The sequence below is a fragment of the Vespula pensylvanica genome, chromosome 10 (genome assembly GCF_014466175.1).
Source record: "Vespula pensylvanica isolate Volc-1 chromosome 10, ASM1446617v1, whole genome shotgun sequence".
NCBI lineage: Eukaryota > Metazoa > Arthropoda > Insecta > Hymenoptera > Vespidae > Vespula > Vespula pensylvanica.
The window spans coordinates 393,317-405,983 of record NC_057694.1 but is presented as its reverse complement, the minus strand read 5'-3'; the positions used below and the strand labels follow the sequence as shown (position 1 = coordinate 405,983).

Below are 12,667 nucleotides of genomic sequence, written 5' to 3'. Positions count from 1 at the left end.
CTCTCTCTCTCTCTCTCTCTCTCTCTCTCTCTCTCTCTCTCTCTCTCTTTTAAAGTTAAGAGAAAGAGAGAGAGAGAGAGATAGAGAAAGAGAAGTAGATTTTTCTCGCTCGACACTTGTTGCGCTCCGAGTGATTTTAATTATCTCGATCGATATTTCGCAATATCATGCCATTCTCTATGAAATGACATAACTGAATTGTGCAATGCTACTTGAAACTTTGTACTTGTATACCGTATAAAATGTATACCTCTCTCCCCCTCTCTCTTCCTCTCACACACATATATACACATACACACTCATTCTCTCTCTCTCTCTCTCTCTCTCTCTCTCTCTCTCTCTCTCTCTCTCAATGACTCGAAACTTATTGAATAATAAAAAGAAAGAAACCTCCCATTCGAAGTCAAAGTTTTAACAAAGGAAACCGACGAAGAGAGAATATTCATGACACGCGTATTGATATTCGTGAATATCGTAGGAAGGTTCGCGAGGCGGCCTTTGTTTCGCGCCTTATCGAATCGTCGATCGAGTAGCCCCGAGGGTAGGTATTTTGTTCTTTTCTCCCTGAAGAAGAACAAGGAGACACCCCTCTTCTTATTCTTCTACCTAAGGAAGCAACGATCAAGGGAGGGAGCAATATCGTCGCAAAATTCGTAATTAAGATTCGCACGAAGTTGCCGGAGGGAAAAGAAGGAAAAGTATGAGTCAAGAAGGACGAACTCTTTCTCTCTTTCTCTCTCTCTCTCTCTCTCTCTCTCTCTCTCTCTCTCTCTCTTCATTCTTATGAACATACACGTGCATACGTACGCACATACATGTATGTGTATTTGTGTAGGTATGTCTCTTCATGTACATATTCTTGGAGGTCGAAGGCGATCGCCAACGCCGTACATTGTGAGTCTCGTTCTCCGTCTCGCGCGACCCGCCTCGTTATCGACATTGTTCCATTGTTGGATTATCATAAACACTGTTTCATTACCGCGATAAAGTCCACGGGTACGAGCCCAACGTCCCTTCAGTCTCGAACGAGCCACGAAAAGCCCCTCGGGAGAAAACGAACTCGGAAACTCAATTTCTCCGGTCGAGAAAAGGGATGCCACTCCGAGTTTGTCGACTCACCTCCACCTCCTTCTATTTCTCCCTCTCTTCTTCCTCTTTTTCCTTCTTCTTCTCCTCTTCCTCTTCCTCTCTTTCTCTCTTTTCCTCTTGCAATCTTTTTTTCTTCCCTCTCTTCTTTACACAAACCTCCATTTTTGCCCCTTTATCCTTCTCCCTTTTTTCAGCTTTTTTTACGACTTACATCTTGCGCACTCGGCATACGAATTCTATATATTTATGAGCAAGGAAGTGGATTGTTTCATTTTGAAATAAGGTTTATGACCGTAATATCATACCCTGGGAGTATTCGTGTACGTAGTATCTATCTATCTATCTATCTATCTATCTATCTATCTATCTATCTAACTAACCATATGATTTGTGAAGAAGGCGAGAATTTGAAAAACGTGCTTTTCCGAGATTACTTACTTCCCTTTTCTTTTTTTCTACCTTTTCTTTTCGAAAAAAGAAACAAAACGAAGTATAACCCATTGGAATTGGAGAAGAGCTTTCGAAATAGGAATAGATATGTCGAAAGTTGAAAGCCGTTCGGACATCGGTAATACTGCGTAGGTAACATCTGGACTGACGGCCATTACTGAACTCGTATATCGAGGAGGACTTGATCTTTATCGAAACATCGTCGTGCTCACCGGTGCGTAGCACTTCGATCGAGGCTAAGTTTCGACCCTTCTATTTTGACTTTCTCTCTTTCTCTCTCTCTCTCTCTCTCTCTCTCTCTATCTCTTTCACGATAGCGAACGTAGGTTTGTTAACGTTTGAAAAAAGCAAAACAAAAAAGATAAAAAAAAAAAAAAAAAAAGCAGAAAAGTTTTATTCCAATCCGCGTTAGCTTAATTATCTCGTAGTTTCGCGATTTCGTGTTGGTAATAATTACGTAAGCAGAATCGCCAGCACTGATTATTGAAACGATCAGTTTGGAACAAAACGTCCGACCCTTAATCCGAGCTTCATTCCCCTGTGCAGAGGTTGGGTAATAATGCGCATGCGCAGACGCGTGCATCGTACAGGGCGTCGGTGATGGCGCGACCGTGTGCGTTTCCTATCACGAGGAGTAATTGACTATATAATGGATTCCTGCGACTGCGATACGTCAAACTGACAGGTCCAGGGGCGTGCGTCGAGGGCCCGAACGGTCGAGTCCTCTTCGATATTAAAACCAACCCCAACGTAGACTTTACCCTCCGGCTAATTCTTCACGATTCTATAAACTCGATCGTTTCTCTTCTTTTGACGGGACGCTGCTGTTACAAGGAACGTCTTCATTTCTGGATTAGAATTTAAAACAATCTAGCAATATGTATATATGTACATGTATATATATATATATATATCCATTTTTAGAAGTATGTAATAACTATGTATTTAATCATTTTTTAAGAAAACGTGCTTGATTTTTAATCGCATACAATTGTAATTTATATATTTATAAATTAATTCGTAGAAGAAGAAGAAGAAAAAGAGACTGTATCTTTTCATTCGTTACAAATCATTTAATCAAAATGATATTAATTGAAGGATAGATTCTTTTCGTATTATGTCATTTGAAAAAGAAAACAAGAAAGAAAATGTATAAAGCTGAGAATTTCATATATTTCTCTACTTACATTCCTTTCGTCTTTCTCGCATATCTCTTTATTGCGTCATTGTTCAAATGTACTTATTATTATTATGATCCTCGAAAGTATTAAAAGCTCAAGATGGAAATGGGGACGTTCGATGAACGAAATTAGCATAAGTCCGATTCTTCCCTTACGATCGAAGGGTGCATCGAGAAGAAAGAAATGAAAGAAAAAAAAAAAAAAAAGAAACGTGGCGTTAGAGATCAATGACACCTATGGTTCGTCACGCTCCTTTCCGTGACTAATTCGGTTGACCGATTTAGGGGGTACAAAATCAAAGGGACAATCGGTTTGGCCAATTGGTATTCGCATTACGTTCCTGACACGCGACCAATCGCCTTCTCGCGCCCTGTTTGCTTCTAATATTGCGACAAACGCGACCAACTGGCATTGCTGCGACTCGAATTGCCTACGCTTCGTGTAATTAAGTCACGCTAATTATACCCCGTTCCAACCGCCGCAGAAACGATGACGAGCAACCCTTCCCCTACTCCTAACCACTAGCATACGCCATCACGTTCACCCGTCATCCCAACAAAAAAAAATGCACGATGTCATGCGTATCGAGCCACCACTGTCAACTCTCTCTCATTCTCTGTCCCTCTCTTTCTCTCTATCTATCTATCTATCTATCTATCTATCTATCTATCTATCTATCTATCTATCTATCTATCTCTTTCTATCTCTATCTCTATCTCTCTACGGAAACTCCTGAATAATACGGATTTGGCGTTACGCACGAGTGAAAGGTACCCCGGGCAAAATATGAGTAGCATGGCTGCTGTGGTTGCTGCTGCTTTTGCTCGACGCCTCCTATTACACTTTCCAGGAACGAACGTGCCTCTCGTGGATCGTGTCGCTGGATATACTAACGCGTATCTCGATCGTTAAAAAGAGACGTTTTGATTCATGAAGAGAGATAAGGTTAAGAAAAGTTTGATATTTCTTAACGATCTACATTAGATATTAGATATTCCAAAGTTTGAAATTTCTTAACGGTCTGCAAAGATATTAGAGAATGAAGTAATTTTTGTTGAAATTTCTTATTAGAAAATTAAAAAGAAAAGATGAATATATCTACGTGAAAGAAGAAAATTATATTTATAAATCTGATCGAAAACGAACGGGATAATTATCGATGTTCGTAACACTATAATTCAAATCATAAATGTTGAAAATAATTCCGATAAATTTTTAAGTCGAGAACATTCGTCGAAGAAAATAAAATCTTTCTGTATTATTTAAAAAGTGTCACTTTTCAAGACATTTTAACTTATTCACAAAGTAGTCAAAGTATTATGTATTCTGTCTCGTTAACTGAAAATAAATCTTTAATCCTTTAATTCGTTTAAAAGCCGACCCTTTCATTGGGACGCCGTTATGACGGCAACTCCAAAGGCAAAATTTAAAGCGTCCTGCTCCTGTAGGAGAGCACCCTAACGCAACTTTGAATGTCTGTGTCCTCTTCGTTACGCTGTGACGACGAGCTATTTCGTTGGGATATGATGGTCATTGGCAAGTTCGGCCCTTCTCCCTGACACGCGACACCGAGGACGCGCGAACCTCTACGCTCGAAATATTACTACGGTGGTTAGCCTCGTTACGGAAAATGTACATGTATATATATATATATATATATACATACATATATATGAATATATATACGTAACTTTGTCGACAATAAGTTTTCAACGAACTCGATCGTTCGTTATATATTCGATTTATAATGCAAAACATTTTTCTTTAACTCACTTTAATTTAATTTAATTTTCTTTAACTTAATTAGAAACAGATAAGTTCTCATTTGTAACCATTAGATAAAATAAATATATCTATTTTAACCATTTTAACTCGTATGGCAGTACAAATTTGCTATAAAATTCATACGTTATCTTTGAGATGATAATAATAATCATTTATCATCGTGACATACTTCTCAGTCGATTATATTTTTTTATTAGTTTAGTTTTTATAATATCGACACGAATAACTTAAATAATTATCTTTCCTTTCACACGTCTAAACCTAGACGCCATTGGAGAAAATATCGAGTTCGAAGGGTTAACATTTATCGATCGCACGATTAACGTGATATAAGTTAAATGAATTTATTCATTCGTTTTTAGTGTTTTAGAATTCGTGTAATATTTATTCGTAAATATTAAAAATATTAATAAAATTATTATAATTGATAATACTAGTTTTATCAAAAAAAAAAAAAAGACGAAAAAACAAAGCCGATCTAAAGAAAACGATAAAAGTGGGAAATGAGAAAAGGTATTTATAGAATCGAAGTTAAACGTCTGCGATATTTCACCATTATTGTTAATGATTCACCGTTGTGAGTACATTAACCGTAACTGGTTATCTTGAACATAAAAAAAGAAAGATTCAACAGAGTTTCAATCGTTGTCATTGAGCATATATGAAGTACAAAAAGCGACAGTTATGACAAATTGTGCAGCTTTTTAATGAAAGAGGATAGAAGAAGCGTGAATCATCATTTGGATAAACGATCTTGTCATGAAAAAATAATGCGCCTCGTTCTTTGCGTAAAATTTGCGCTCGCGATCGTATTTACGGATAGAAATAAAAAGAAGAGGCAAAAGAAGAAGAAGAAGAAGGAGAAAAAGAATAAGAGAAAGAGAAAGAAGAAGAAGAGAGGAGCTTTTTGAAGCGTGCCATATCTTTTCAACCTTAAACAGCGATGAATATCGAATGAGCACGAACAATGAGAGAACGGCACCGATGAGAGAACAAAACGGCTGCAGCTCGTTTTCACTGTGGCACCTCGGGTGGAAGAATTCTCTTATGTTTCGTTTCTATTCTTCCGAGTTTTCAACGAATATTTCAGATACGACTGTAAAAAAACGTACCATTTTCGTATCACACTTCTTTATGGCGTTTTTGATTGTTTGAAGAATCGTTAAAAATCCATCTCTATCTTTCTTTCCTATTTCGTAACTGTGCAAGTACTTACATCTAGATCTAATCGAAAGGAAAAAGATGATTTCAAGTAAACAACGTAGCCATCGTTTGGACAATACCTACGACGAATAATTTGTTAATTAATCGTAGGGTTAAAAAGAGAAAAAAAAAATCGAAAACAATAATTCGTACGATATTCTTCCAAACGATTTTCACATTATTCGCAGATGAAAACAAGAAAGAAGAAAAAGAAAAAAAAAATGATAGTACTATCAAGATTAAACAAAGATCGATTGGAAAGCTCTCGACATCGGGAAATCGTATCGCGTGCGAGACTTTGACGGGTAAGGAATAAAAACGTCGCGTCGTAGGTATCGAGCCGCGTCAGATTCGAATTTTCCTTGATCTCTCAGCGGAGTCGATCTTATGATCATAAATCTGGTCCCTGGAAATTGCTTTCTCGGTGTTCACGAAGAACCGAACGATTTTTCCTTACCGTTTTTCGTTAGAAGGAGATAGATAGATAAAGAAAAAGAGAAGACACTGCCCTTCTTATTTTCTATCTCTTTTCCTCCCATCGAATAATCCCGAAATAAATTCCTCAGACGAACGCGCGTTGGTCTTATAGGACGCACCCAATCCCTGAACTCTCAGAGGAAACGTGAAGGGAGGGGGTGAGACCGAGGGTTCAAGTTCGGTTCTCGACGTGTTTCTCTTATCGTCTCACCCTCGATCATTCGAGGTTGGCAACGACTTCTCGTAACTTGCGTTTACTCGCGCGAGGAAGAATCTCAGTTAACGCCTGAGAACCGTGGAAATGCTCCTTAAATGGCATTCCTCCTTTCCCCGCCTTCCCAGAGCCACGAATTCTCCGCAAGGAAATAATACTTTATATATACTCATCTTATATATACGTATATATACACACAAAGGAAGAAAGAGAGAGAGAGAGAAAGAGAGAAACACAATTATACTCGTATATATACGCGTATATCCGTGTATGGGTAGATTGCGTTGAATGAAAGTGTAGGTACGAAGGTAGGGTGCCAAATAAACGACTACACAAAGTTTTCGATCGACGAATGGTGTCGATGCGTCCCTTCCTGTTACAGAAAGAAAGAGAGAGAGAGAGAGAGAGAGAGAGAGAGAGAAAGAAGGAGATAGAGGGAGAATGGAAGGTAGAGAGGAGGGTCTGCGAGAGAGTTACCCTCGCATATGTGCACTTGCTCGTGCGTGATGTGCACCCTCTCCGTGCGCGTGTCTGCTGACGCGCTCGACTACCAGCCGCTTCAAAACAACCTTCCATTCTCTTCTTCCACGTCCTATTCTCTTCGAATTACTCTGATCTCGCGCTAGAATCCCTCCTCTCCGGGCGATAAACCCGACTTTTCTTTTTTGTTGTCTCTTCGAACAAGTCTCTCGGCTTCTAACGTGGCGAGACGAGTCCTGTGAGAACGTCAGGTTCGAGCAATACGACGGACCATTTTTCATAGGTGAAAAAAAAGAAAAAGAGAGAGAGAGAGAGAGAAATAAAGATATATATATATATATAAATTTCTGTGTATGCGTATGTGTGTGTGTGTGTGTGTGTGTGTACTTCTTCATGAAACAAAAGTGTATGAAAAAAGAAAAACGCACCGAGCGACATAACTCTTTACGAATAATTTTCTGTGATTATGCCGTTTCTCGGAAATAATTATTGAAATTATTTTCCTTTCAATTTCTTATCTAAAAAAAAAAAGAGAAGAGAAAAACGAAAAAGAAGAAAAAAGAAAAGAAAGAAAGAAAATTAAGATATCCGCTCATAAATCGTTACTTTGCTCTTCTATACTCGGTTGTACACACACACATACACACACATACGATTCCTTACGATCATTCGAAGAGATGATTCTCATTTCCTCCATGCGAAGGAAGTAAAAGGTAGAGAAACTGAAGGAAGTTTCTCATGATTTCCTCTGAAAGAGTATCGTTGCTATTGTTATTACATAACACGCTTGAGACTCCCAGAGCAATAACAGCTTCGAAATAAGTTGTGCGTCTAAAGAAAGATAGAAAGATAGAGGAAGAGAGATAGAGAGATAAAGATAGAGATAGAGAAAGAAAGAAGGAGAAACAGAGGAAAATGAAAGAGAGAAAAAGAAACAGAGAGAGAGAGAGAGAGAGCGAGAGAGAGAGAGAGAGAGAGAGAGAAAAAGAGATCACGAGGCGAGAAAAGTCGAAGGCGAGAACGTAGAAGCTCCGTGGTGAATTAAGAGCGGGTATTAATCTTCCATGCTTCCACTTCCAGTCAGCACCTGTCTCCGGGGTTCGTTATGAAACGACCTGTAGCGAACACGCACGTAGTACCTACCTCGACGAGGAGAATCTACGTGCCTGCCGGTGCAACGCTGTTGGTGATGAAGGGGGTAGGTTGGGTTGGAGCTAGAGAAAGAGAAGGGGAAAGGGGTAGGAGAAAGATAGAGGGTGGTGGCACTACTACTACTACTGCTACTGCTACTACTACTACTACTACCACTACCACTACGTCCACCATCACCATCACCATCACCACCAACAGCAAACCACCCCAAGGACGCAAGGGGTGGCGTGTGCACGAGAGCTCAATATATATTAAGATCCACGAACAACCCCTCCAGTAGACTAAAAGTTCGTCCACCCCAGACGAACGCAGCCTCCGCGTAGTCTTCTCGTACTTTCTCTACCCTCCACGCTCCACTGGGGGGGACGGCTACACCATCGGAATTGCGATTATGGTGGCAATATTACGATGAGAAGGGAGAAGAAAAAGAAAGAAAGATAGATAGAGATAGAGAGAGAGAGAGGAAAATGGGGATAGAGAATTCTTTTTCTGCCATCCTTAACCATTCTCTCTTTCTATCTATTTGTCTCTCTTTCTTTTTCTCTCTCTTTCTCTTTCTATCTCCTTTTCTTTCTTGCTCTCAAGCTTTTCGACTCTACCTCTTTTAAGCTGGTAACTCTAAGCGCACACTTAGACGCAGTTTGCGTGATTCAAGGGTAAAAAAGAAGAGAATTTTCGCCTAGCAGCCATTGTTATCGAGGACAACCTTTTCCTTTCTGTTTTTTCTTTCGTCGTCGCCTTCTCTCTCTCTCTCTCTCTCTCTCTCTCTCTCATTTCTTTCTCTCTTTTTCATATACTTAAGAAGTTTTCTTAACCTTGAGTTAAGCAAGCTTGCCTCTTTCCTTCCTTCCTTCCTTCCTTCCTTCCTTCCTTCCTTCCCAATCCTCTTCATCCAACTCCATAAAAGGATCTAGCGTGTCGGATGATAATAAAATAAGATAGTTCTTCTCGGTCTCTCCTTTCTCTCTTCTTTCTCCCTCTTCTTTTATAAAAGAACAATACTGTTGCGGCTTATTGCCTTTGTTCTAAATCGGCAGTTCGTATCTATTTACCGAGAAAGAGATTCACGAGAAGCAAAAATGAAGGATCGCCGACGGCGTGTTAAACGTCGATCAAGATGCGAGTTCGACACCGATCCTTCGACTCGATGATAGTGATGAAAATATAATCTTACGAGAGAAAGAGAGAGAGAGAGAGAGAGAGAGAGAGAGAACGATTCGCAACGAAGATTCTTCACGATCCGTGAAAGATTTTCTTAAACCCGTTCGAGCTTGAAGATGCCTTCGAATAGACGATTCCTCGCGAGCGTAGAAACGTTTCGTTATCGTCGTGAAGCAGTAAGAAGCACAAAGAAAGTCGTTACGGAATAATACAGCATCCTGGCGCTGAGGGATCTCATTTCTCTCCTTTCCCCGTTTGTCCGTATCCTAAATAAAGAGAATGAGATAAAGAAATAAAAGAAAAAGGAAAAAATATATAAGAAAAGAAGAGAAAAGAAAAAAAAAAGAAAGAAAAGAAGAAAAAGAAAGAAGGAGAAAGAGAATAGATAAAAAGAAGCATCATCTTTTTTCCACCTCCTTCTTTCTCTCATGGACTCCGCAATAATTTCTTCGCGTAAGCGTGGAACCATAGAAGGAATTTATTACGACCTCCCTGCCGGAAAGACATTCGCGAGAGGAAATCTTCGGTACGGGAGTAGGCCTGGTCTCCTCGATTCGCCATCTTTCCTCTCTCTCTCTCTCTCTCTCTCTCTCTCTCTCTCTCTCTCTCTCTTTCTCTTTCTTTCTCTCTCTTTCTTCCTTTCTCTCTCGCGAATATACAGCGTATCGAAGGAGACGACGAGCGAAGAGTAGGACGACAATGACAACGGACGAAGACGACGAGTGAGGAGGACGGATCCTTCTTGTGCTCGGCCGGAACTTTTTGCGGTCTCTCTCGGGACGAGCTCGAGCGAAGGGGAGGCAATAAAACTAATGGTAACGCGCGCCGGTAATTCCTTGCGGTCTGTTTGTCGCAAGTCGACGACCTATCTTCTCTTCTCTTTCTCTTGCAAAGGGTAGAAAGGATCAAGGATAACGCGAGGATATCGAAGCAAGCTCAGTCGAGCAAACCCTAGAATACCTATATACCTATATATGTTAGGTATATATGTATGCTCTGTACAATATATATACACATATATATACACACATGTATATATACATACATAAATACAGTCGTTTCGTATATATATATATATGTATGTATGTATGTATGTATATATGTATGTATATATCTAAATCGACGAAGCTTGATCCTCGAATCTGAGACAAGATCCCAACTGCGGTAGTCCCCGAGCCAAAGACTTTCCCCCTTTCCTTCTTTCCAAGAGAAGACGAGAAGAAGCCCGTTTGCTGACTACGAGAACTCGTAGTCTCTTCCGCAAAGCGACCGTAAAACCCGTTTTGCGCGGGATACGCCTCGGGGAATCCGAGGATTCGAGAAAAGCTGATTTCACTAGATGCTGACTCGCGCTCCTTCGAAGGGTAAATCTTGCTTATGTTTACGCGCGAAAACGTACGCGTCCTTGTAAATACATTTTTGGTATCGTCGTGGATGTATTCGATATTTCGACGCTAGTAGATTATCGAAGTGAATTTTTTCCTCTTTTTTCTCTCTCTCTCTCTCTCTCTCTCTTTCTCTTCCTGTTTTTCTCCTTCTTTACTCCTGCCATTTCGTGAGAAAAAATATAGGTCACACTTACGTATGTACATACAACATACATATATATATATGTGTGTGTGTAGATATTTACGAGGTGAAAAATCCGTCGAAAGCATTTCTCTATCGTATATTTAAAAGCGAATACTAAAAACGGCCAACATTCTTGCGTCCTCCTTTGAGAAAGGAAGCCGATTCGTTCTTTCGCAACGTCGATTGAAGTTATACGTGTACGTTACCTACGTTCACTCTGTAGCATGGCAAAGCTTCCCCTTCTCCGTGGCCTCATTTTCCGATAGTCCATTGTAAATCCTATTTTTCTTTTTCTTTTTCTTTTCTTTTCTTTTCTTTTCTTTCCAAGCACAGAGTCTGTTGTTTCGTGCAAGTACTTACTCCCAAGAACGCGGCAATCGTTCCATCGTGATAATCGATCGAAACGAACGAAGGGAACAGGCTGCTTGCAATTAATTGTTAATGGACTCGTCGAATTTGAACGAGAAACTTTTCAATGAAATTTCATAGGAGTATCTGAAATGAGTTTGTGGAATTTCCACAAGTACAAATGCGATTTACTGTTTGCACGATGTTAAATTTGCGCTCAGCGGAGCAGCACGTAGAGGCGCAAACGGATGGCAAAAAGAACCAAACAAACCAAAATGAGAGAGAGAGAGAGAGGGAGAGAGAGAGGTGGGAAGTCGTAGGAGTCGAAAACGAAGTTCGCTAAGGACTTAATACGGTCTGATTCGTTTGACGATTTCGTGATTGCGAGTCGTGCTCCAAAAATAGTCGACGAGAAGAGGTCGCCGTTCCTTCCGTCGCGCGTCCTTAACCCGTCATTGGGCTAAGAGGGAGAGAGGAGTACCAACGTGGTACTCTACGCAATTAGATAGAAGTTGTTTACATCGGAGAACGGAGTTCGATAATTAAGAACACTTTCATTCGTTACTTGCAGTGGGTGGAAGAGTCGTTCACAAACTTCGACAAGGGTATCAATTGGCGAAGTTACGTCGTCTGCGACGTCGCTTATAACAACGTGAACAATTGGCTCTGGACGCCGTTCATCGAGAGGGGTCCGGCAAATCGCATGTACATAGAAATCAAATTCACGACACGAGACTGTTCGTTGTTCCCTGGAAATGCCCTTAGCTGCAAGGAGACATTCAGTCTTCTCTACTACGAGTTTGACGCCGCTACGAAAGAGCCACCACCGTGGGAGCCGGACAGTTATAAACTCATCGGTAAGTCAATCAAAAATAACCAAAGAATATTCTCTGATATTCGTTAATGTTAACGTCAATTAATCATCGTCGAATAAAAGAACACGAATAAGAAACAACATCGTGATATTAAAACGTTTCAGGACGAATAGCCGCTGGCGAGGGTAGATTCAACACGAATACGGAAGTGGTGATTAACACCGAAATAAAGTCCGTACCAGTTACGAAGAAGGGCGTGTACTTTGCCTTCCGTGATCAAGGTGCCTGCATCTCGCTTCTTGCCATCAAGGTTTATTACATCAGTTGTCCGGAAATCTCGGTGAACTTTGCTCATTTCCCGGCGACACCGACCGGCCGCGAAGTCGCTTTGGTCGAACAAACGATCGGCACCTGCGTCGCGAATGCCGTTAAGATCGAGACACCGACGTTCCTTTGCAAGGGTGACGGTAAATGGTATCTACCAAGTGGTGGATGTCATTGCAAACCTGGTTACCAAGCAGACGTTGAAAAGCAACAGTGCATCGAATGTCCGATCGGTAGATTCAAGCACGAGGCTGGACCCCACAGCTGCGAGCTGTGTCCTACTCATAGTAAATCGACCGATCAGGCTGTCACCGAGTGCCGCTGCGATGCCGATTATTACAGAGCCGCTGATGATCCCAAGAAGATGCCCTGCACACGTAAGTTTACCTTCAGTTCAATTCCCTTGGATGTTCTCT

The 12,667-nt window shown here is 40.7% G+C and overlaps 1 protein-coding gene across 29 annotated transcripts in view; it reads left to right on the top strand.

The window, feature by feature from the left end:
* Positions 1 to 12,667, top strand: part of LOC122632474 (ephrin type-B receptor 1-B) — a 155,847-nt gene that overhangs the window by 129,676 nt on the left and 13,504 nt on the right. For all 29 annotated transcript variants that reach the window (XM_043819273.1, XM_043819272.1, XM_043819271.1 and 26 more), the window contains 2 exons: positions 11,684 to 11,969; positions 12,092 to 12,628. In XM_043819273.1, the coding sequence (XP_043675208.1) occupies positions 11,684 to 11,969; positions 12,092 to 12,628 (823 nt within the window). The remainder of the gene's footprint in view (positions 1 to 11,683; positions 11,970 to 12,091; positions 12,629 to 12,667) is intronic.